This window comes from Dunckerocampus dactyliophorus, chromosome 5 (assembly GCF_027744805.1).
Source record: "Dunckerocampus dactyliophorus isolate RoL2022-P2 chromosome 5, RoL_Ddac_1.1, whole genome shotgun sequence".
Classification (NCBI taxonomy): domain Eukaryota; kingdom Metazoa; phylum Chordata; class Actinopteri; order Syngnathiformes; family Syngnathidae; genus Dunckerocampus; species Dunckerocampus dactyliophorus.
Window position 1 is genome coordinate 8,655,411 of NC_072823.1, and position 26,342 is coordinate 8,681,752.

The window sequence follows — 26,342 nt, forward strand, 5'->3', positions numbered from 1 at the left end:
TTACCATTTGTTGAGAACCCTGGGGACCTGGGAGCAAGAATAAATGGTAGAAAAGAATAATCGTACTGATCCTCTAGCATTCCTTGATCGACAAGAAATTTTCAGCCAAGGGAATACACTACATTTACTCACTTTCTGAGCCGAGCGTCAGGAATAAAATGCAATATGTTGGTCGGCAACAGTGTTGTTTTTGTTAGCAAACTCCATAGAAATTACTTGCTCCTCTTGTCTAAAACACACCGGCCGCGAATGCTCCGTTCTTGCATGGAAGTACAATAATATGACGTCAAAGGCCCCCTTTTATGTGAATGCACACTGAGCACAAAGCCGAAAACCGGACTTGACACAGTAAGTTGATAACCAAAGCCGCAGTACCGTTTAACTCTGTTTGGGGAATTTGGGTTTTGTTGAGCTGCATCATGAGCACAAAGCCCAGGTGTGTGGTAGTACAGGCCTCAAGTGCGTATGAGAAGCAGACTTACGATGCCATCTACTGTACAGAGTTGGAACAACAGGCTACAGTCACAGGCAGTCCCATTATAATGTGTATATGAGCGAGGGCACCTCATGTTGCAGCATGATAATGCACGGCCCCATGTTGCAAGGATCTGTATGCAATTCTTGGAAGAATATGCCGAGGGCCAATGCAAAACAAATTGTGCGCCAAAAATGGGCCTCCAGGCTGCACTTACGACACCCCTGTATGAATTTATGTTTTGTTTTGATGAACCATACTTACATGACGCTTGTTCAGGCTGTGGAGGAGGTTGCATACAGATGGGGGGGTGGTCTCCAAACATGGCAACCATCACTTGCAGGAGGCTCACCAGGTCAGACTCCCCCTGAGATACAAATGGAAGGGTCAGTTAGCCACATGGTGAACGGCTAACCTGTGCTGCTGCTGTTACTGGAGCTGCTCACCTGCTTCCACTCCTGTAGGAAGGGAAGCAGAACCTCTCCATTGCTGGACACATAGTTTCCTTGCAGGATCATCATATCACGCATTGGTCTGACGTAGCAGATGGGGGCTGACTGAGGGTAGCTTTCCTCAAGCCACACACATACGGGGATGTTGTATCGCACTTCTAACATAGCAGCAGATGTTACATTATAACAGAGTATTAGGGCCACATTGAAAAAAATAATGAGATTTTGAGAATAAAGTTGTAAATTTACAAGAACAAAGTTGTACATTTATAAGAAAAAAAGGTGTAAATTTGACGAGAAAAAAGTCGTAAATTTACGAGAATAAGGCCGTAAGTTAAGAAAATGAAGTCGTAAATTTCCCAAAAAAAAGGTGACATGACGAGAATAACGTCGGAAATTTACGAGAATAAAATCGTACCTTTCCGAGAAAAAAAGTCGTAATACGACAAGAATAAAGTCGTAAATTCACGAGAAAAAAGTCGCAATATTGCGTGTGATCGTGTCGTACGTGTCAGAGGGAAAATAGAGCATAGCTCTTCAGGAAAGAAGGAAACGTTCTTCTTGCTTCAAGCAAGCTTTTACTTGTAACGTGGCAGCAAAACAGAGCAGTTGAGCACAAACAGATTAGCATGTCTAGCCCTTCTCACTTCAGCCTTCCTTAGCCTTCCACATGCCCAAGGCCAAGGGTCACGTAAGTTCCCACTTTCATTGCTGTCTCAGGCAATGCCTGTAACAAAGTTACGAGGTTTTTCTTTACAACTTTCTTCTCGTAAATCTACGACTTTTCTCATAAATTCACGACTTTATTCTCGTAAACTTAAGACTTCTTTCTGAAAATCTCATATTTTTATTAATGTGGTCCTAATACTCCGTCATATTACATACAGCGTATTTGTATTTACCTGAAATGATAAATGTCAGTACCTTTAAAAGTGATCGGAAGAGTTCCTGTCAGGCTCATCAACACCTTGGTGGTTCCATCGTTGTAGACTGTACAAAGAAACCACAACCCATTTGAAAACATACTTAAAAAGTACAATCAACAAATGAGTTGAGATATTTCTTACCATATTTATCCACTATTGGAGAAAGGCTTTTGAAGTGAAGCAATGCAACATATATTTCATGAGCTACATGCTTGCGGAGATACGTCTATGTAACAGAAACAAATATACAAAAATATATATAATCTATCGTGAATGTGCTCTTATGTATTTGTTGAGCAGAAAATTTAAGAGAATTCAAAATTTTCCTTACCTTTGGCAGCATTTTCTTTAGGGAGTTTTTGCAGTACGCCATTATTGCTTTTCTGCAAACAAAAGCGTGTCTTTCCTTGCGTCTAGTCTATCACCGAATAACCTTTGTCTTTACTCCCTTATGTTTCGAGACAAGCCTACAACTTTATGGCCTCTATAAGCCAATAAGAGAGCAGTTTCATGATAGGAAATACATCACATGCTCAACAAAGCAATAATTCGGCCACAGGGCTCAAACAAACATTGTCTGTGACCTAGTAAATTAAAAGTGTCCAAAGTGCGGCCTATGTAGAAATAAAATAAATTAAAAAAAATAGCAATAATCAAAAAAATTGAACACAAAGGCACAATGTAAAAAGAAAAGGCTGAAGTGTTGATGTGAATAATAAAACAAAGCTGTTTTGAAATATATACTGTACAGTATATACAATTTTGAAAACAAGGCTCCTTCAAAATATTATCTGAATTAGCCTAACAGCACACTCAATTTACATAATTCCTATAGATTTTTTGCAAAATGAAACACTTCTGTCAAAACATATACACATATTTGAAAAACTTTCATATTCATAAAATTACTGGTTTGTTTTCATCTCACTAAGGGGGTATATGGGGTTAAAGCAGCTGGCTCTATCACCATGGTAACTTAGGCTAAACTCATAACCAGGTTAGGTCAAGGCTTTCATCTTAAAATCTGCTATGCCACTGTTTCATTGTTTAACTAATTTGGATGTGGCATCACCACTTATTGAGAGCCTACAAGGTTCCCAAGGGGATTTGGAGAAAACAAAATTGAAAAAAAAAAGAGCGTCCCCTGATGATACTATTCATCTATAAGCGAGATCGATTTTCAGATGAGGGAATACGCTAGGGCTATGGTATGGCCAGGCCTTTTTACTACATTTTCCTAATTTTTGCAGGGTTTTTTTGGTTTTATCTCTGCAATGTGCTGTGTTCTGATAAAAAAAAAGGGTCCCGGGAGCCTCAAACGGCCCCTGGGCTGCACTTTGGACACCTCTGCAATAAGTGCCCTGTCCTGTAGATGGCAGCAGTTGCATAGAGGGAAGGCACATACTAGTGACCGGACCAACACACTTCTTTTTTTTTTTTTAAACATCTTTTTATTCCTGCCCTTTTTTTCTTTTTTCTTTTTTTTTTTTTTAAAGAGTACATATGTCTTAAATAGCTAAAGATGCAACATTTTCACAAATTCCAACCACACTTTCATTCAAGGGAGAAAGGAGCCCTTGGAACCACTGGAACTGGAACAGAAGTCCAAACCCCCAAAGGCATGTATAGTCTTTTTGCACATGTATACTTGGGCTTTACTGGCTAAGTATCCATGCGGAAACATTACAAGACATTCAAAGACGATGAAAATGTATGCATAGATTTGTGGAATTGTTACGGAAGTGATATACTGTATATAACGATTGACAGGGAGACAACAAGCATCCAATTATTAATAACTACATGTCACAAAGTTCCCATCAAAATGTTTCAGTATAAGTGGATAAAGTCAAACCAAGTACTGTACTCCCAAATAAATTGGACATTTTAAACACAGTTTTGTTGAAATAATATCCAGAGACATTCACAGTTCACTTCCTTCAAGCAAAGAATGAAGAGTTAATTAATAATTATTGATGAAATGTACAAAACCGGGTGGGTTAGAGTTTTCAAAATGCTTAAAACAGGTCACCGCTCCAGGGAATTAAGTTCTCATACATGTTTATATCTGATGAGTAAAATTCAAAAATGGTCACCAAATGCCCTCTAAATTGAGTACGAGTGATGCAATTAGGCATTTAGACGGACGTTAGGATGTTGTAGTTTGTCCTTCAAGTTCTGTACAGCGCATGGCTAAACTCAACATGCTTCCATTTTTATGCAGTTGCACACAGTAAGTACGTAAACAGACAGGTAGTGCTCACTGCATGTATATGGCGCTACACACTGGTCAGGGCACTGTTTCTAATAAGGTAGCAAATGAATACAGTAGTGGAGAGCACGAGCGAGTCAGCATTGAAAAACAAAGCAATGCAGCCCCATAACCAGCACCAATCATACATACACTGTATGAACCCCACACGTACATGTACAGTATACACACCGTTCAGACAGTTTGAGGGTAGTAAGGTGTGTGGGATTTTGAGCATTCTGAGGTGTGTTGTGTGTGTGTGTGTGTTACACTCTGCAAATATTTTTTTTTCCAAAGACTCTGACATACAACATAACTGTTGCACATCTTGCAAATAAAGGTTAATTCTATTTAAAACCTGTCTGTATACCTGTACAAGCATAACATTTGCTCCTATCATATAGGCAGACCTCTTCAGCTGTAGTCAGTGTGCAAATGCACTGTACCCTCCCCTGCTAAGAGAGTGCATTGTAAATTAGACACAGGAATCCTACTGCTCTGTACACAAGCCATAAGTATTATTATTATTACACAAAGACAATGCCAAACAAAGAATGTAAGGCAGCTGCATTCAGAACCAAAATGTCCTATCTATATTTTATCATTCACCAATCATGAAAAATGCCGAGCCAGGCGCGCGTTCAACATCACATCGGGCTCAGTTACATTCTAATCATCCACCCACAAAATATGTTCCAGTTCAAAACCAAAATACACATATTTTACTGCTAAGCTAACAGTTAAACAATAACAACAAAGTCCCAGATCAGCCTCTACCTTTAAAAGGGAGGTAGTTTATTTATAGATTTTTTTTTTAACGGGTTCCACGAGTGGCATGAGAGGAAATAAATGTCCAATGCCAATCCAGGCCGAGTGAGAAAACAGGGCACAAGTGGAATGTGCATTTCATGGTGATGTGGGAGGGGGACTGTGGATCCAATGCAGCCCCTGTTGAACCAGTGTTGGGACTGAAACAGTAAGTTAGCTACCCGATGAGACCATGCTGGGGTTGACCTTTGTCTTTAGTGGTGTTGCTTGTTATCTGAAATGTGGACCACAAAAAAAAGAGGGGGCAGGCCAATCTTGTTCATCTAGCCACACAGGTGACAATCATAATCATCCTTTCTAGAAAAAAAGGCTCTGGTTCAGTCATTCCTCATTCTTTTCTTTCATTTTCATTCAATTTTGTCTTCCTATTTTCAGTCCATGTCCAGTCCAGACTTCTTGTGCTGTAGCATTTCTTTACAGGCTGCGAAGGTAAGCTGGGGGAGACAGATGACAGAGGAAAAGGTGTGAGTGTCATTGTTTTGTACTTGGAAAACTGAAAGACGGGCACAGTGGCTTCAGCATTTTACTTGGGGCTCCTGAGATAATTTTTTTTGACGGGTTGAAAATACACATCCACACTAGGGCTGGTCGATATATCAATATTTCTTTTAAGCACGATATCAAAAACAAACATAGTGTTCGTATCCATTTAGACTGGATTTGTGCTGTTCTCTGGTATGTTGACACGGTGGTCTGTCTCACTCTGCTGCGTGTACCAGCGCTCCTTAGTGGGGCAACTGCCCCACCCCCCTCCGTGATCCGTGCTACATCTGGCAAACCCTCTTGACGACGTATTTTCTCAAAAGCGGCTAGCGACAAATCTAGCTGCTTTTTCTGGCATCGTTGGAGAGTTTACTGGTATTTGGGAACATAAAAGTGAAAGTAAAGACCCGCTGCACACTGCATAGCGGAGATCCACGCATCCTCGAGGCGCGATGCCATGTGGCTCTTGCCCTGTTTTACAGAGTGGGATCTCATACGAAAATGTTGCTTAATCTTCATTAAATTACGACTCATTACATTCAAGCCTCATTCGGACTCGGTCACTGATCTGCCAGTGTGCCAGAACATGTGATGGAAGAACGATGTGTGATAAGTAGTCCGAAGATAAAACGTGGAGGCTGCCAATTTTTCACACAGTAGCACAGGAAAAAGTCTGCATCTTGCAAGAAGACCACAATTCCTAAGCAGCACAATGCTCCATCTCATGCATCCAAGTACTCCAATGCGTGGCTAGCTAGTAAAGGTCTTAAAAAGGTCTAAAAAAAAAAATAAATAATGACATGACCTCCTTGCTCACCTGACCCTATTGAGTACTTGTGGGCCCTTAAATGTAAGATTTACAGTGAAGAAAAAAGGTACACCTCTCTGAACAGTGTGTGGGAGGCTTTGGTTGCTGCTGAACAAAAAGTTGATGGTCAAATAATCAAGAAACTGACAGACTCCATGGATGGAAGACTTTTCCGTGTTATTGAAAAGAAGGGTTGCTATATTGGTCACTCATTTATTTTTGGAAATGTCAGAACTATTTATTTGTAAAGTTGGTGTTGTTGGTTTATCATTCTGACTTTAAAAAAACAAAAATAAAGTAGTGAGATGGGAATATTTTAGTTTTTCTTTGAGTTGCCTAACAATTGTGCACACAGAGATATTATCAACAAAAACGAAAACCTCACTTTCACTTCCTTAAGTATTAAAGTTTGAGGTTTATTAACATTTTGGATTGACCAAGAGCACTGTTACTGTTAAATAATAAAACTAATAATCAATAATGCAAATTCCCTAATAATTGTGCACGCAGTGTATGTTAACGATCTGGATGTTGTTTCAGTTGCCATTGTTCACTACTATCACACAGGAAGCTGCTCACTCACCCAGGAAAACTGTCCACTCATGTTTTGATAGGGAATTGCAATTCACAAGCTCAGTCCTCTGCAGCGTTAATCATCATGAAACATCTCTAAATGGCACACGCCACTACAAAGCTAAATCCAAATTCTTTTACATAAGGTTTACACAAGGGTTTTCAAAATGCATGTAATTACTTTCACTGGTAACTCGTTACATTGATGAAGGAACATTTCCATGACTAATTTAATTACTTTTGGGGGGAAAGTAACTTGTAACAATAACAAATGACTTTTTAAGTAAATTTCCCCAACACTTGTGTAACAATAAGTTAATCAGCTGAGAAGCAAAAACAATAAATCATGCAAAACACAACTGTAAGACGAAGGTGTAATGTGAGGTAGGACTGTGTCAGGTGTGCCTTGCGCATATCATTATTTTAATTAACATTTTTTAATTGTTACGCGAACATAAATATAAGTTAGCAACTGTAAAACATAACAGTTTTTAACACAAGTGGTGTCTAAGTGCTCTTGATATACACTAGACATCATTCCTTGTTCAGACTTGCCACAAAAGGCCAAAAACAAATATTTCCCACATGGTCACATTGCGAGTGATGTCATGCATGATGTCTGACGTTTTGGGGCATTGTACCTCAGAGGTTCCCGTGTATGTTACATTTTACAGTACAGCGGTCAATGTAGTCTCACCTTCATCATGATACCACACAGCGACAGCTCATGCAGTCCTGACCACTCTCATCCGGCGGGTTGAGCTTCCTGAGCTTATGCTGCCGAATTTCCCTGACCAGTGTGTAGAAGGCATCCTCAACTCCCTGGGTAGTTACACACAAACACACACACACACACACACACAGGCAGTTTGCATGATTTAGGGGCATATGGTCAAAGTGGCTCAACAAACCGGCTTTGTGCTCAAGATGCAGCTCAACAAAGCCAAAGATCCCAGACAAAGTTAACAGTACTGTAACCGTGGTTCTCAACTTACTTTGCCAAGTTCTCGGCTTTGTGCTCAGTGCGGGTTCACCTAAAAGGCGGAGTTTGACGTCATATTATTCTACTTCCACGCAAAAATGAAGCTATCTCAGCCGGTGCAGTTTACAAAAAATTAGCAAGTAATTATTCTGGAGCATTATGAGGACTTGGAAAAGATTATCACTGCCAAAATCAATACTGTCACCGCAAAAAAATTTAACTGGAGCAACAACAGTCTTTTTTCATCTCTGAAATATGTCTATATTGTTGTCTATGCTGTACCTCGTTGTGACCATTAGGTGTCAGTGTTGGTGTGTTTGGTGGCGACTTATTCCCTTGTGACAATTTTTTTCCTGTTTGTTAAAATAAAGAGGTGTTTTGTTGCCTCTACAGCAAACATTGTAACATAAGAAGAACGGGCTGAGCACTCACTCAAGGACTGCTGTGACATAGACGTCTGCTAACAATGGCCCAATTCATATTTTTCATATAGCATTTTATTCCTTTGGCAATACTTTCACATTTTGGACGATTTTTTTTAGTAGCCATTAACTCCGTCAAAATCTGCGATCTTCCTCACAGTCAAAACTCGAGCCCATTTCAGCTCTTTTGGATTGCACCACTTGAAGAGGGTGATTTTTATGAATGTCTGGTAAGTATCGGTATGCTATTAAACGTACTTGTCATTTTTTATTATTTATTAACACAAATTAGGCTGTTTTTGAATCAAAATAGGCTATTTATAACAAAAACAAAGCCATTCTATTTGGAAGTGTGTCAATGTTACCATGGTAATCATCTCAAAATACTGTTTATCCTACTTAGTGGGGGAAAGATTCTATGACTTGATTCTTTGCAGGCCCTTGCATGCTAGTTGAGTGATGTTCTAGAAAGCTGAGGCTGCTGTAACTAGTGAGTCAGAGGTGCAGGCTGTGCAGTAATCACAACTGTTGAGACCTTTCAAATGTGTTTCTATTCTCTAGTCAAAGTAACCTGGTTTGGAGTCACTGCCTGCAGCGATACAGATCTCAACACATTGCTCAGATTTGAACAGTTGTGTGTGTGTGCGCTTGAAACTTGCATGAAATAGAGATTTCTACAAAACTACAAAAAGATGCAGCACAGTGGGGCTCTACGAGTAGATTCACACTTGTAGTCCACTTGTATTTTTGTCAGTGGACCAAATAATGCTCAGTAAAGCATGTTTATCCGATCCAGTATCAGCGTAATTCACGTATCGGAAATTTACGATATCACCTGTGGAGATTTCCGTTCCATGAGCCATGTCAGTGCTTTAATGTTGTCAGCATACGTAGTTTGAAAAATATCAGCAAACGTAGCCGGCGCACACCCACACAAGCACTGCGCCTGACGCGTTCACAGTCACACAAAATAGTCAGACATCACAAACTCTTAACACAACACAAAACTCCGGGTCGCTACCATATCATAATGTAGCACCCTGGAAGTTGTGCGATGTTCAAAGTGCCGTGTTGTCCGACTGTCTGTGAAGCTGTGAACGGGCTTGTGCTTGTGCGACAGCTACAGTATCTTCGCTGATATTCTTCTAGCTACATTTGATGATATTCTTCTGACGTGGTCGCAGCCAACAGTAACCTGTTTTGTTCAATAAAGCAATTGTTGATCGACCATCTCCTCGTCATTCTTACAGCGTCTGTAGACGCTACCATAGTAATAATATTAAAGCAGACAGAGCTCTGATTTTGGAAGTTTAAGAATAAATTCATGTATCAGGATCAGAACGGAAGTGAAAAAAATGTGGACCGGTGCATCCCTACCAGGTATGTGACATGTACATCGTATGATATAACTCACACCTCAAAAACAACATGACATCTTCCAGTATACACTCATGGGATACACTATATAGTGGCATTTTTACTAGGGATGCTCCGATCAGGCTTTTATGCTGCCATTTGCGATAACAATCACCCATGAGTGAAACTGGCCCATACCGATACAGATTACATAGATTGAGTGTACATTTTTTAATTTATTTATGATGAGTGCCACTGACCCATAGTGCAGTATATGAGGGAAAAGTTAGGACAATTTCAAGGTCCCAAAAACGTCTAATTGTCGACAGCTGCCTCTACTAGCCATTTTTGTTTTCCAGAACATTCAACGATACAAAAAACAGCCACACTTCACTCGCTGATGTTGAGAACTCCAAGGTAGGTTGGATTACAAGGTGTACAGTGTGCGTTAAGATGTTAATGTACGGTTCTAATAATGCCTTGCACACAGCAACTTCCATATTACTGTATTATCATTCATAATAGCAATGCCATAGTTCACAATCTAATTGGCTTTTGGCTGCCCTGTTCTCGAGAGACAGATTTTCTCCAAATGAGAAATCTTGTCACATTGTCACGAGATGTAGTCAGTTGTACTTTCAAAGTAGTCAGTGTAGTTTTGGACTTTGTGGATTTTATTTGGGTATAAGCTTATTGCCAACTATGTACCTGTCGTGTCTTGGCAGAAGTTTCGATGTAAGGGATGCCATAGGAGCGGGCGAGTTCCTGGGCTTGTCTTGTATCCACCGTGCGTGCAGGAAGGTCACATTTGTTGCCCACAAGCACCATGGGAACATCATCTGAGTCCTTTACACGTTTAATTTGCTCTCTGCAAGTTGCACACAAAACAACATGGATCCATAACTGATCATTATTATTCTTTAGCTGTTTGCCAGCCTGCCACAACAATGCAATGTTTTATCATAGGACCGTGTCCCTTGGCACTCTCCCTGCCTCATTAACAACAGCAGCTCCACCACAGAAGAGCCAACTAAGGGAGCTCTAGGACCCTGAGGAGGATCCAGTCCCGGCTGTGCAGGGGTGTGCTGCACTGCTGAAGGAAGGATGGCACTGGGTATGAGTGAGAGAGATGGAGATGGACAGGCAGGCGGCAAAGAGCATTACCTCATCGCTACAGCTGCCAGAGGGAACTGACTGAGAGGTGGGGGTCCGATCAATCTATTAGCTCCTTCCCCCAAAGCCACAGTGCAGCAGGACATGTCCACACTGATTAAAGCTAACCCATCTGTCACCAATACATTTAATGCTGTTTATCAGCCTGAGACTATTGGCTTTTTACAAGTCAAATGATGCAGGTGTTTCACAGAAAAACAATTTCATATACAAATATACTTGTAGTAGGGTGGAAATGCTATATGCTCAATTGTAAATGAAACAGGACCCCCCCCCCCCGTGCGCGCACACACATACACACACACAATTTTGGTTAATAATTGAAGCTTACTAACCACTATTTTCTATGTATTTCATTTTGACATTGTATTTCACTTTGACATTGTAATGACATGTTTACGCCAGCAGAGGGTGCATAATGGTGTTGAGTGATTCAGTCGAACTGTAGGGGTTAGCTTTAGCCATGCACCACTCATTAATAAACCAGCTTCAATAGTGCATTGATATCATCCGGTAAATGTTTTGTTCAATAAAGCAATTGTTGATCGACCATCTCCTCGTCATTCTTACAGCGTCTGTAGACGCTACCATAGTAATAATATTAAAGCAGACAGAGCTCTGATTTTGGAAGTTTAAGAATAAATTCATGTATCAGGATCAAAACGGAAGTGAAAAAAATGTGGACCGGGGCATCCCTACCAGGAAATTTACAAATCCTGGAGCTGTTTTTTTTAAATCCGTGAATCCAGAGCCAGTATCATTTTGCTTTGTGTTTGCCATTGTTGCTAGGCAACCGCTTTGAACTTCAGCAGTTCACCAGTTAGCTTGACTTGCTAGCAGGTATCGACACTTGTAACTAGTTTATTTCAAGGCAAAATTTGTCAACCAAAAAAAAAATGCTCTAACGGGGGCAGACATTAACCGAGGTACCAAGATACTCTATATCGTTTGTGACGTGTTGTATTGTCATTTATTTTAAGTGGTGAAATACTGTTCTGTTGAATATGGATAGGAATATGCACATTCATTGTTCATTAATAAACGAGCTCAGGCATGAGAAGATGCTAACTTTGGATCGCTCGCTATTGTTTCACAGTCATTTTTACTGGCTACACACTCTCCCTTGCCTGTGAAGTCTTTGCTACTAGCCCAGATTCCACTAGATCTGGTGCTGGTAACACACCATCAGATCTTGTGCTGTAAGAGCGATGCACTAGCCTACAAATAGCCCACAAGAGCACTAGAGTACTAAAATCAGGTGTTAACTAATATTTGTCAAAAGTATTACCTGAGCCATGTACTTAAATGAAAATGTTGTACTTTGACAAGCTTAATGGACATGTATTGCTTTGTTAACGTGACATATCTCATATCAAAAGAAAGCGTAAGGAACTCCTCCGTCTATCCGTCTATTTCTCCTTCCTTGTCCTTGGGAGTGCCATCTCCAGCTACCCTAATTGAGTCAGGATCGATGTCATTGGCATGGTACTGTAATCCTCCAGTTGGGGGCTAAGCTTTCTTTAGCCGTGTTAAATGCTACAGCATGACATCACCCAACCACTGCAGTGAGCTGGCACACACATAATGGAAACACACGACAGTCTCTGTCTCTCTCTCACTCTCTATCTCTACACTCTCTAACACACTGCACACGTAAATGGGTGCACACACACACTCATTCAAAAAACAAAAAAAATCAATGTCATAATTACCCGTTATTTTATTTTACCACACCTGTACTGATGAATGTCCTCAAAGGACTTGGTGTTGTTAATGGCGAACACACAGAGGAACCCCTCCCCCGTCCTCATGTACTGGTCCCTCATGGCGCTGTACTCCTCCTGACCTGCGGTGTCCAGGATGTCCAGCAGACAGGTCTCTCCGTCAATCACAACCTGTTTCCTGTACGAGTCCTGCAAATTTCCAGAAAATACAAAATGTCTTGAGTGAACGTCAGGACAGAATATAGGATACGATATATAGTATATAATGCAGTCGTCCCTCACCATTTTTTGTTTAGATATTGGCAGATTCACTTGCACAGTTTTCCCCAACATATTTGTAAATTTAAATATTCATTCCTTGCTGTTTTGCATTTGACTACGGTTTAATATAGGTCAGAAATATGATTTGTATGCATTTAAGGATATTTTACGTGTTTTAGGCCTAAATTAAGCATTTTCAAGCATAAAAATGGTTAAATGAACTAAAATACAAATGTAAGGCAATAAAGTACTCACGCATTCAAAGACAAAGGCTTGTGTCTAACAACGCATCCTCATCAAACAAGTTGCAACATTTTGGCAGGTTAGTGGTTGTGTGTAAGAACTGTGTGTGTAATTTTAATGGACAGGTTGAAACTAATTGTAGGCTAAGGGTATGTGTGTCATTGTTGCCAGGTCTCGTAGGAGAAACAAGCCCAAAACAACAGGGAAGTTGGGAATTTGCAAGCTTATAATATACTGTAGTCACTTATAATAAGCAAACACTGGTGTTGTGACAATATGACACTCATTTTTCAAACTTTGATTGTTAAAATGTTACATTACGTGTACAGGTAAAAATGGATTTAAGATGGCAACAGTTTGACAGTGGAACAAATGATTTATACTTGCATGGAACTTCCAAAAATAAATGGGACTATGTAGCTATCCAGCCACACCACCATCCCAACAGAGATAAGAAGCACTTTATATCTGTGATTAAATTCCTTTTTCTACTTTCAGGTCATACTAACACCACATTAGATGAACTCGAGTCAGTATTTAGCCCTCCAATGGGCAGCCACAAAAACATGGGAGTGCCTTCCCTTTGTTTATTAGAGCACGGGAGCCAGGAATGCAAATACACAAAAAGGACATTGTCTGACCAGAGGCTGGCGTGGCGAGAAAAAGAGAAAGTGAAGAAAAAAGAGGAAAAATACAGACGTTTTTTTTAATAGGAACTTTTAAAAACTACTTTTTAAATAAGCATGGCTCGTACTTTTTAAGTTAATTTAACTTATTCCAAGCCTAACTGTCAAGAGAGTTACACTCCCCTTAACAGGAACCAGCCATTACAATTGTCACTGAATGTCGCTATTAAAACCCTACATTACTGAACTTTTGCGCCAATATGTATTAACTGTGCACTGATGCAATGGATGTCATTAAATATTATTATCATCAAATACAGTTTATATTATCCGGCTATGCTCAGCATCATGCTACCTTCTAACAAAGGATTCCAGTGGGAATAATGTGTAAAACATGTGGACAGCAAAAGAGAGAGTTGTACCTCTATGGTAGGGTCATATTCATCCACAAAGTGGTTCTGGATGAGTTGGATGGTAAGTGCACTCTTGCCCACGCCTCCAGCTCCCACCACCACAAGCTTATACTCCGTCATCTTTGCCGCTGTGGCTCACACAATCGCACACGCACACACACGCACACGCACACACACACACACGCACACACACTGCTTCTGCTGTAAAGAAAAGGAAACAGAGGTGGGCTGCCATTTAGTACAATGACAAATGATCAATTCAATGCACATTAGCAACAGGGTACGTTCAAAAAGCTTAAACACGGTATTGTCTATGTTCTATCATCAGTGCTACTGAGCAAGCAGATATTACCATTCATGCCAGGTGATAAGAGAGTGAGAAAAGAGAGATAGAAGGAGAGAGACATATGCGGCTAGGGTTAGGATCCTCACATGGGGAATGTTAAAAATGTGCCGAAGGTACTCAGCGTTCCACAATCTCCTGCTGCACAGAAAAAGGAGCAGGACAATGCTAGACTTCTAGGATTGATGTTTCTGAGGGGTAGCCTTTCCCAAACTTAGGTGATCACATGCATGTTCTTTCTTAATGTCTATGTTACGCCAAAATATGGTCAATCTTTTTTTTGGGAGGAAGACCATTTCAAATGTGGGTTTTGGGGAACCTTGCTGAGAAGATATGCTCCCTGTGGCCCCATTAGTAGAAACCCCATTAATATCTCTCTCTCTCTCTCACACACACACACACACACACACACCTATATATACATATATAACGGGCCGCACCGGTGGCCGAGTGGTTAGCATTTTGGCCACACAGTCCTGAGATCGGGAAGATCTGTGTTCGAATTTCTGTGTGGAGTTTGCATGTTCTCCCCGTGCGTGGGTGGGTGGGTTTTATCCTTTTTTCCTCCCACATTCCAAAATTCTCTAAATTGACTCTAAATTGTCCATAGGTATGAATGTGAGTGTGTTTGTCTATATGTGCCCTGCGATTGGCTGGCGACCAGCCCAGGGTGTACTCCGCCTCTTGCCCGAAGTCAGCTGGGATAGGCTCCAGCATACCCGCGACCCTAGTGAGGATAAGCGGCATAAAAAGTGGATATATTACAGCATTCCCGCTACATTTAATGGATCGTGGCGGGGCGCCACGGCTCAGTTTTTTTTTTTTTTTTTTTTTTTTACTTGAAAACAATATTAGGTAATACACTGGACATATATCCATTACGGAGATTGCGAAGGTATGTCATATGGCAGCAGCCAGCTAACATTAAGCTCCCCTCCTGATTCGCTCTTGTGCCACCGCGGCCGTAATAAAAAAAAAAAGTGGAGAACAGATGTCATGAAATGTGTTTCCTCCAAGTTTGTTTGTTCAACTACTATTTCATGATGCATTGGAAAATGTACCCACTGCTGAAAGCTTTTTAATATGTTTAATATGCCTTGACTAAGACTGCATTGTCTTTCGCATAATCCTTTCAATTTCACGTATACAATAACTGTACTGTTGTATAGCAAATGCTGTTTTCACTGACATATTACTCAGTTTATGTACACAACTATTGAGGAATTATGTGTAATTATCTTTATTGCCATGTTGGTTTGAATTGTGAATTACTGAATGATTTCATGACCTGACCTGACACTAATTAGATAACTACATTTTATATATGCTATATGTTTTATAGAAAGAGGTAGATCATTTTGATTGTGTGCACCCCTGATATACATGAACAATGTACATAAATACTCAAATTTGTAAATAAAATAAATACATATGAAGTATACTGTATATTCTCTACGTTATAGTGGGAGGTAGATCTTCGGGACAAAGTAGCCCATAGGCTGAAAAAGTGTGAGCGCCCCTGTGCTATATAGATACATGTATAGCCTATTATTTACATATTGACCACACTTAATTTGAAAGAAAATATCTATCAACTATCATAAAAAATATTTAACTACACTTTATTTTGAAAAACATGCACCAGAATCACCGGTCTGCCCTGTTGGCACTTGACAGATTAGGGGTGGAAGAAAAGGCTGAGAGAAAGGCATTTAAAGTTAATTAATGCATTTGTTGTTCAAGCCTGTGGAAACGAACCTAATGTTGACATTATTACTGACAGTACATTTAAATATAATTTTAAAAAATCCTCCCAGCAGCCCACCACCACAGCTTCAAAAAATCCCAAGGGAAACCCTCTGCGGCCATTATTCAGTACAGATGAGAATGGTTCTGCACTGTGCAACTATGGTTTAGTGTTGACACAATTTGTTTTTCCTTTCTATATGTCATTTCACCACATTGTAAGAAATTATCTGAAAGGCTTAAAAAGGCTCAAAAGTTTAGGACAACAGCCTTTCAAAGCCAAAATCTTTGCAAAAATGTGGATTCACTGATGAGCTGCATAAGCAAGTCCTCCTGCAGTGACCCAATGCTGCTGAGGTTGGACGCAGTAAGAGTCGTTTTAAACTCCTTAAAAGATCCTGAGGGTTATGGAACAAAAAGGTCCTGAGCAGGAGGATCCGATTGGCTGTCCGTCAAAGCAAGGGACGATTCTCAGACTTAAGGGATAATTCCGATTTTTTTTTTTTTTTTTTTTACATAAAGTTGTATGACTTCCCCATCAGCAGTGTGGTGCATCAACAGTGACTTTTCCCCCACTTTGTCCCAGAAGCCGAGTACTGGTCGTTTTTTACTGTTGAAGAAAGTAGTTCCGGCTAGTTGGTGGGGATAGCAATGGTCTTAAACTTTTGATCAGCTGATGAACAGCATATTTCAGTTTAATGCTTGTTTGCAATAAATTGTTTACTCAAAAATGTTTTTGTCTCACTCCCATTTTAAAGGTCTACTTAGAACCTGCTTAAGATCCAAGAGTGCAAAATTTTAACTCTTGCAATTTTTCAAACTGGTCTTAAAATGTTGATAGGCGTGTATATACTAATACTACTGTATATACTACTGTACATAAATAAATACAGAACACATAGACAGAGAGACGGACAGACTGACTAAAGTAAAAGTGAAAATAGGGAGATGTTCTATTATGTTATATAACATGTTATATCATTACACATTATTTGCTATGCACCGAAATTGTCAGTTCAGTTTTGAAATACTGCTTGGCTGTGGAAGTCCTGTCGTGATAAAATCAGGGGGTAGATAAAGCATTCAGAATGGTGGAGCTGTTACATACTGTACAGTGGCAACATGTGAGTCAGCCTACTGAAAATTCACCACAACGTTACTAAGTCTATGACCTGAAACTGACCTGCAGGCATGATGGTACATGATGAGTCAGTGGTATGAATACAAGAAGCTTCCACAGAAGTTTACCAAGACTGCATCAAATGCAAGTTAGGACTAGTGAGACTGAATCTACAGCCAACCGCATGCACAGTTTGCTGGAGGCTCCTAGCAACCACAGGCACTGCCTGCCTGCAATCACAGTTTGACATCATACGGCTGATGAGTGACAAGGCCATAGCATCATGAGAATAATGTCGCAGATTAATGAGTACTTAATTACACGCATGTACCCATCTATGCAAATACATTTATAATCTTCATGTTGCTCTGTTGCTGGACAGCTGGAGTGAACATCAATTTGACTTAAAATAATATAGGTGAGTGCATTGAGCACATATGTGCAATCTATATTTGCCTCCGAGTGGGTTGTCTATAATACACTCAGTGTGCAACTTTTCTTATGTCGAGGCAGAGTAAGATTAGCTTTGCCTTGCCCAATGACGTTAATGATTGACTAAAAGGCAGACTCTATAACGAAACACTGAGGCATTCGGTGGCAGCAATAGATTGTCACATCAGGAAACATGCTGCTGGGCCTTGCGGGAACAGTTGGCTCTGAGCAGTGTCAGCCAAGGCCCCTTTGTAAAATCTGCAATGCTGCAACAAATCATACGTAACGTACATAACATACGTAACTGGAATCATTTTATTATTTGAACACACAGTATATGTTGCTAATGGGATTCTTACTAAGTGAGGATGAAAACATAATAAACCTGGATAACAAAACTTCTATGAGCAGACCAACTCTATCACTAGTGCATCCTTTGGAGAGCAGCTTACGAGCTCACAACAGCCTGCATGTCTACACAAGACAACTGAAATAAAAGATAAGATGAAGCCAGGATGGAAAAGAATCAGGATGAGGGAGAAGTATGGACGTGCTTGAGGCAATGTTATGGCAACGGCAATGGAATAGTTGGCAACCAAGGGAAGTGGGTCACCAAGGTTTATGGATGATATAACTGCTAACACAAGGAGGAGTGGACATACATAGGGCATACACATGATGGGGCAACTTCAACAAGTCAGAGTATTCAGGATCAGCCTTGACGGAGGTCTGCACTCTACTGTGTGGCATTCTAAACCAATCATGCCTTTATGGACCTTGCTTTTACGCACTAGGGCACGGACATGCTGGAAAATAAACCACAATAATGAAAAATGTCTTTCCCTAAACCGTTAGAAGCACTGACCAAAATACTGGTAGAGGTTTACTATCAATTAAAACAGAAAGTATCTCTTAAAAGTGGAAGTAGCTCTCCCAAGATTTTGGCTTGTACATTCCAGTCCTGAACCTGATAAAAAAAAAAAAAACAGAGCCACAGTAACCTCAACACTGACATAAATTTGACACAGATGGTTATGCATAGCCACAGCTTACTGAATCTAAGGGCACACCTGCCAAAAGGATGTAACTGACAGTTTAAATTGCAAATTCAACAGAGCCATGCCTGCTGCTGGAAGATTGCAGGCAGGAAACCAGACAGCCTTACTATCTCTCAAACTAGGCCATGTCAGCGACTGATAAATAATCCACACACTCGGAGATGAATAGAAACTTCATCATGCTTAGAGATGTGGTTGCTTTCTTTGAGACACTTGTCAGTATGGGCTCACATTGAACTGTTATGTGTATAATGACACTTCCACTAGAAATAACAATGAACAGTGAATATCAATTATGTCACATATTCTTTTCTTTGTTTTAAATTACATTTAAAACAAATGTAAATGTAGAAAAATGTCACAGACAACTGACTAATAGTGAGTGATATAGACAGCAAATACAGGGCTGCAGCAACACATGTTGCATGCTTGCTTTCTGAAAGGTTGAAGATGCGTCAAACAGTGAAAACTGACAAAAGTTGCATGTACCTGCCAAGAAAACCTTTTACTGTAGTATCTACGAACACCTGGGTGAAACGTATTTCAAAATGTGTGTGATAGTTTCAATAGTTTGTCCATTTTTTCATGCATAATTTTATTCTGTATATAATTTCTTTTTACTCACCGTGTACTACTAAAACAAAGCATATTTGTAATGATCCACAATTAAAATAAACATGAAAGATGAATTTACTTCCATTATCTTTTAATAATTGGAAGGTTACATCTACCAACATATTTCCCATTGCATAGAACCAGCAGGAAAAGTAAAGCGCACCAGTAGCAGCATGTACAGTATAAAATTAACAAACTTCAGCATATCAGCACCTTCTGAGTAACCAGCATAAAAAAATCTGCCATTATTCACAAATAAATAGACTTCTGAATTCAAACTAAAATCCTGAGCATAGAATCTCTGACAAAATAATATTTTTGCTGTATAACAAAGTCAAAAACAGCTTTCACACAAAATACAGATTTCTCTACCAGCAGCTCTCATACAAGAATAATGCTTGCAGACGTCAGTATATTATGAATAACCAAAAAAAAAACCAAAAAAAACTAGGCTGCCTTTATTCACAATTGCAGTGTCAGTGAAAGAACGTTGCGATGGGATGTTGTATCCAGGTTCCAAAGTGTGCAACAAAGCACGAAAGCCCTGCTTCTCAACAACCGAATACGGCCACAAATCCTTTTCAATAAAAGTTGCGATTGACTGTGTGATTCGTGTGGCCTTTTCCGAGTTAAGTGGAATATTAGTTGTCACCTGCTTGATGGTTCTCTGGTTGGCAGCAGCTTCAGCTGGCTGTTTTTTCTCCTGGTTCGGGTGGTTTCTCATGTTTGTCGTGTTCCCAAAATATTTTAAGCTTGTATGACAAAGCTTGCATATTGTCTGGCTCTTGTCCAGCTCATTTTTACCTTCAACTACATGAAAGCCAAAGAGCTTCCAGACGCTCGCTTTAAATCCAGCGGGTGCGGGTCGGAGTTTACGGTCAGCCATTCTGGTAACGTCTTACACTTAGGTGCACCACCATAAACTGTCCGGGTGGCACTTCCGCTTTCCGTCCTTTTGTTCGTTTTTTTGTTTGTTCTGTCAGCATTGATTATTGGCATTTATGAATCAATTAATAATCCTCAATGTCTGCATCGCGATGCATCTAAGAATCGATTATTTCCCCCACCCCTATAAAGTACACTGCGTGTGTCAAACTGTGTCCTTAATGCATTTTTATCATAACATGTCCTTAGCTTCTGAAAAAGAACCTAGCCGTCGGCTACGTAGCCCATCTATGTCGTCATCAGGAGTTGACTCTAAAAAATGTTAACACAAAACAGGTTTTTATAGTTTTACAGTACATGCTTAAAACAATTCTAAACAAAAGGGATAAATGAACATTTAAGGTTATGTTCATTGGAGACGTGATTCTTGATGTGACTGTTCTCAAAGACACGATATGGCAGCAAGACACCACACACACCAGCGTAAAATTTTTATGTTAACTGAAAAACACGCTAACCAAGGTTCCACTGTAATGGAAAACAGTGGACCTTGCGTTTTAGCTGCTCTGAGTTCTGAAATATAACATTGTGCACCAAACGCATTTTGCCCCATACAAAACTTGTATTTTGACGAAACACCGACAAAACGTGTATGGGTCGCAAATGTAACTAGCATAGTCCACACACAATGTAACTAAAATTAAATCGCGATTGCAAATGAGCTGACCTCTTCCTCTGCCATTACACACAATGTGAACTTCAGAGTATTTGTGTGTTATTTTGCATGTTATCCAGTTTTTCAGACAAAAGTGGCAAGATTCAAAATCAGAAATATGGCGTAATGTCCAGGATACATGTCACCTTTCAGGAATTCTACTGAACCTTTTTTTCTATAATATCTATAACTATTTTTTTTTTTTTTTTTTACATCGTGCTTCCGCGAAAGGTGAAGTGTGCTACTGCTGTGCTAACCAACAATGTTTTAAAGCAGTGGTCCCCAATCCCTGGGCCATTTGGTACCGGGTCGCACAGAAAGAAAAAATAATTTCCATGAGTTCATTTTTTTTATGTTTTATTTTGAAAAGTGGTTGGATTCTCTTTGTTACATCCGCCTCACTTGACGCATGTCCACTGTGCGTGTACTAACTTTACCTCATGCCGCAAAGATAGACTACTGCTGTATTTTTACCATTTTTCTTTCACCTCATATTTGGTCTCAAATGCTGATACTATGTGGGAATGCATAAAGGTAAGTTTTGATGAGCACACTTATTGAGTGCTAATGTGCACATTTGTCTCAAGTTAATCAGTTAATTAAGTTAATCAGTCAATTCAGTTTTAGGTCTTGCAGTAGAATTTGAAGAGGGGCCCACTAGCTCAGTATTATGTGCAAGATGGGGCACTATTTTGAAGCATGTTTGTGACAATTTAAGGTACGTTTAAAGCATTTTTAGTGATCTATATAGATAATATAGCTATATATACTAAAGTGGTACTCAATTTTAATATGCAAATTGTTTAGAAAATAGCTTTTGGTACCCCTTTCAGGAGAATGACCCATATATGCCTTAAGGAATATGTATGCTTCCTGCATTATTTATTTTCAGACTGACTGATGGAAAACATTGCACTTTTGTTGCAAGTTAGTTGTAAGAAAATATAATCTGTTAGGGTATAATTTGCCTGTACTCAATTGCAGGCCTGTTACTTGAACTGAAACAGCGTGGTAGAGCTACTTGTGCGTTGAGACTTGTGATTTATGTACAATGAGAACAATTGGCCACATTTGTACATGAAATCTTCACGTACAATTTCGTTTATAAAGCATACACATAAACAGACTTGATGAGGTCCTTAAAAGCACGCTCACAAAATCTGTGCAAGGCTTCCTTCCGCTAACAGTACATCTGTGTTTGGAGTTATTTATAACTTGCCACCTCCAGTCTGGGAAATTAACAGTTGGTTTTGAAACCCTAGACCCCCTGCCTGAGCCAAGAGGATAACCTTACATGACAGTTTAAGGAGGGTGCTAGCAAAGTGAACCAATGGGGACAGAGTCATAATACGAGTGTCTTGATCTCAAATCCACATAAACATGGACTCAAGTCCAGCATCAGAAGAAACAGTACAAAAATGGTCATCTTTCTCAGTATGAATTCTGCTCTCCATTTAAGCGCTTAATTGGTTATAGAATCCATACTGGCAGAGCCACAAGGCTACTGCAGAGATAATAGATATTTAATGGAGCGTTGATGGTAAGGAGACCCTCTCCGGGGAGGTATCACAATCAAATACAAGGCTCCACGACAGCTCGCCGCACCCTCCTCCTGCAGTCCAATGACATCATCCTCCAAAACAGCATCCAAACACGAGTGTTGACTGGCAGATGAGCAATCACTATTCTGATCTCTGAGGCCCATGAAACAAGTGAGAATTTTTAACCTGAAATGTCAATTTTAAACATAAAACATCTCATCGTGATGATCCATGGAAGCCGAAGAAAATACCAAATCTTGAAGAAAACCATCAATGTTCCACCTTTCAAAGAACTGCCTTTGTGCACACTTAAACAAGCAGCTGACCTTTTCCCTACAGGGTCAGTCCTTTGGCGGCTGGAGCTGGGAGAGACCGTGGAGGCAGCAGTAGAGATGAAAAGGCCAGCTGACCTCCACAAACGACAATTGGCTAGAGGAGCCAAGCGACTTATCAGACACAAAATACTCTCACACTCATTGGTTGGTGTGTCTTGGGAACAGGGGAGCTGGTCATTGTTTGTGTTGATCAAGTCTGAGAGAAGACAGCGTTCACTCTTATGATACAGTTCATTCTGCAAGAAATGCAATCTCTCCAAGCTCATTTCAATGTATTGCATCTAAGAAGTACAATAAGAAAAATGACTCCATAAAATCTACTTAAAAGGAAAACTGCGCTTTTTAAAAATTTTGCCCATCATCCACAATCCTTAACACACATCTTTTTTCTGTGCGTTTTAAAGATATAAAACAGATAAAAAGAGACAGCTCATTACTGCACGTAATGGGACACACCTATGCCGCCTACAAAGACCGCTATTAAAACACCTGCAAAAACTTCCAACAAGGTTTTATGGTTTTATATACACGCTGTGACCATGTAGTAACAGGTATATTCACAATAACATGTTATACTTACAGTATTGTGTCGTATTTTGGTCCTTTTAAGCACTGCCGGAACTTCCTTCCTGGGCGCATTGATTTCACGTAACAACACAGATACAAACACCTACACCTAGCATTAACTTTTCCAAACTCAAAAATAAAAACACAGCAGCAGCTCCAATGTGTAGCCTTACCCTTTGGTAGTGGCCTGAGGCGTTGTGAGCAAGTTGTGACACGCTGCGGGCCGTGTGTGGTGAAGCTAGTCGCTAGCTGGTGTGGTGTGGCAAGCTGTCAATACGCCAGTAGCATAGTTGGATCGGCATAACAATGATAATAATAATGATAATAATAATGTCGCTGTAGCTTGGTTAATATGAACGTCACATTATATGTAAATGGAGCATTGCTGGTGCTTTTTGTGTTTTTTTTTTCCAAAAGGCTTTATGGGCGGAATATGAGTTTCTGTTTCGTGCATTCTTAGATGCGTCTTTTTATTTGTTTTTATATCTTTAGAATGCACAGAAAAGACAGAGACATGTGTTCATGTCTCACATAAGGATTGTGGATGATGGGCAAAATTCCAAAAAAGTGCACTTTTCCTTTAACAATAAACAAAAGGAGCCTATCCCGAGATTTTAATTCCTAACTCCGTCTTTACAAATTAGATCCTGGGAAGCCAGCCCAGGCCGATGTAGGGAATCTATTTAAAATATTTGTATGTGAAAAGTCTCTCAGATAATTGTCAAGTTTTTGTTAGCTGCCAGGCTCAGCTGTTCACAGAAAAGGATGTCAGATACACATCACATCTTACACTGGCTGGATTTGATCCAGCCGTTTCACTGCAGCCTCAATTCAAGCCTTGACTCTTGTATCTCATTGAACACCTCATGAATGGAATGTGATGCCCATTTCTCTGCATTAGAAATGAGCATTTGACTATATTTTCCTTACCGACTTTGGCAACAGGGCTCCAAACTGTGACTAAAGGGTTGCATTTTTCAACTAAAGTTTGAGACACTGCGAGTAAATTGTGCGACCACATAAAGTACCCGTCCCGTATTGAGTTGACAAGGGACGCACTTTGTCCCTTATTACCGTGAGAATTAAAAACAGCACAGTCAATTCACGACAGCTTGTCACAGGCTAAGCCCGTCCAGGGCAGCGTGTGTGATCGCTCACATTTCAATCACACTGCCGTTCGACTTTTCTGGCATCTTTGTTTCCACACTTTTCCTGGCCGAACGCACAGGCGGCAGGTAACTACCTATTTTTCCACCTAGCCTCTGGTCATCGAACTCTAAATATGACTTTACCACAGTGACATTTTGTCTTTAAAACATACAAACAATGCGGGTTATTTCGTAGTTCGTTTTTGTCCCATGGGGAAGCTAAGTGGCTATCACATTTATGAGGTAAGTGCTCACTTACTTTTTTAAAGTGTCACCTGACAACCTCGCTCTCTTGTTATCATTACAATAATTATGTCTTGTCTTCAAAACACTAGTTGTGTGTCTATAGCGGTGTTCACACTTGCATGCATTCTGCCTCCACACTGTCCACTTCCCTCATCCGTGAAGCAGTCGTGGCATTACTTGGTCCCGCGTGACGCCACGCAACAGCCGGCATCACCCCAAGTTCACACTCATTCAGGACTAGAGTCCGCTGGCAGGCGGACCAAGACCCATCTCTCAGGCAGTCTTGGTCCCCGTTTGGTCCGATCCTTTTGGTCCTGGATTGCACTCACACTTGACCAAATGAACCGTACCACCAGAGCAAACCAACTGTAGTCTGTCTCAACTGCACCAAAATGACAAGTGTGAACGCACCCTTAATTACACTTTTCCACAACATTTCAAGCATGCAGCATCCTGCGAGTGAGACGTCTTCGAACATGGTAAAGGAATCCAACTTCCGCAGTGATACACATTCAGTTTCCCCTCAGTGTTTCAGGGTGTCTCCCTTCGGTCTGCGTGAGCAGCGGCAGCCTCATTAATTGCTCCTTTTTCCTCCAATAGATTCAAAAGACGTACATTCAATGAAACTGTGTAATCAAACGGCTTCCTGTTCTTTTTGGGGGACAGATGGAGACATCCACTAACCTCCACCCAAAATCAAGAGGGGTCGTGGTTCAGAATGCTAATTGTTTGAAAATAAAGCCACATGCATTGTTGGTAGAATACACATGTATATACGCGTGGAAATGAAAGCGTCGCCACTGCTAGCTAACATGTCGTAAATGTGGACCGCAAGACAGCACACGCGGTACACGTTATTTGACAGCATTTTTCGTACACTGGAATGTGTCCGTTGCATACTTACAACAAATGGGGCTCTAATTGGCGTTGTTTTGTCTGCCAGGAAAGAAAGAGGGGAAAAAGGATGTTCCAACTCAAGTTGCTTCTTGAATTGAAGAGATCCAAACAGTCTTGGCCCCACTTCCGGTCGTCTTGAAATAACTGTATCTTTATTATCTGCCACAAACGGTTGACTTTTCCGCTGCTAAAGAGCACCAAGCTGCTCACTGGCACGCATTGGTTGTACCCGCGTCGAACAATGTGTCTCCAGTGAGAGGATGGGGAGTGACTGCAGCCCACGCCCAGCGCAGTCCGACACAGAACCGCCCCGCTGTGCACGAGCCGTGCCCGACAGCCAACTGGAGCGCGCGCTTCAACGGGGTGCGCGCAAACAACCAAGTCCTGTATATTACAGCCAGTGACAATGCATGATGAGATACTTCCATCGATGTTGTATTGTAATCAATAAACGTAGTTTGTCGCGATATAATAATTCACCCCTACTGCTCAATATTGCACAACTAGGGTTTACTGTGATATTGCTTAAGGCTATTAGGGCTATTGTATTGTATTGTTTTAAAAGTAAGTAAATAAGACATTTGCATTTACATGTTAAGATTGAGACAAATCTAGACTTTGTATTTGTAATGAAACTGTGTGGCTGAATGACTGACTTTGCATGTAAGTCTGCATGTTTTTTTTATTGTCAGTAAAAC

At 40.4% G+C, this 26,342-nt stretch overlaps 2 protein-coding genes across 2 annotated transcripts; both read right to left on the reverse strand.

Annotated features, from left to right (window-relative positions):
• zgc:123278 (uncharacterized protein LOC641569 homolog) lies at nt 1–2,450 on the reverse strand. Its single transcript, XM_054775767.1, has 6 exons — nt 2,185–2,450; nt 1,995–2,079; nt 1,852–1,917; nt 922–1,085; nt 603–842; nt 1–27 (listed from the first exon to the last, which is right to left on the reverse strand). Exons 1-6 carry the CDS (start codon nt 2,224–2,226, stop codon nt 1–3), a joined length of 624 nt encoding a protein of 207 aa, XP_054631742.1. The 5' UTR covers nt 2,227–2,450.
• A 906-nt stretch (nt 2,451–3,356) lies between these two features.
• Nucleotides 3,357–25,965, reverse strand: LOC129180985 (GTPase HRas). Its single transcript, XM_054775496.1, has 6 exons — nt 25,652–25,965; nt 14,006–14,197; nt 12,464–12,642; nt 10,265–10,424; nt 7,494–7,618; nt 3,357–5,366 (listed from the first exon to the last, which is right to left on the reverse strand). Exons 2-5 carry the CDS (start codon nt 14,114–14,116, stop codon nt 7,499–7,501), a joined length of 570 nt encoding a protein of 189 aa, XP_054631471.1. The 5' UTR covers nt 14,117–14,197; nt 25,652–25,965; the 3' UTR covers nt 3,357–5,366; nt 7,494–7,498.
• Between the last annotated feature and the right edge of the window lie 377 nt (nt 25,966–26,342).

Coding starts and splice junctions, on each gene's coding strand:
- zgc:123278 (XM_054775767.1), bottom strand. CDS start 2,226: ATGGCGTACTGCAAAAACTCCCTAAAGAAAATGCTGCCAAAG. Junction 2,080..2,184: donor TAAAGAAAATGCTGCCAAAG/GTAAGGAAAATT, acceptor TCTGTTACATAG/ACGTATCTCCGCAAGCATGT. Junction 843..921: donor TCCTACAGGAGTGGAAGCAG/GTGAGCAGCTCC, acceptor TTTGTATCTCAG/GGGGAGTCTGACCTGGTGAG.
- LOC129180985 (XM_054775496.1), bottom strand. CDS start 14,116: ATGACGGAGTATAAGCTTGTGGTGGTGGGAGCTGGAGGCGTGGGCAAG. Junction 12,643..14,005: donor AATATGACCCTACCATAGAG/GTACAACTCTCT, acceptor GGAAATTTGCAG/GACTCGTACAGGAAACAGGT. Junction 7,619..10,264: donor CTTCTGCCAAGACACGACAG/GTACATAGTTGG, acceptor GTAACTACCCAG/GGAGTTGAGGATGCCTTCTA.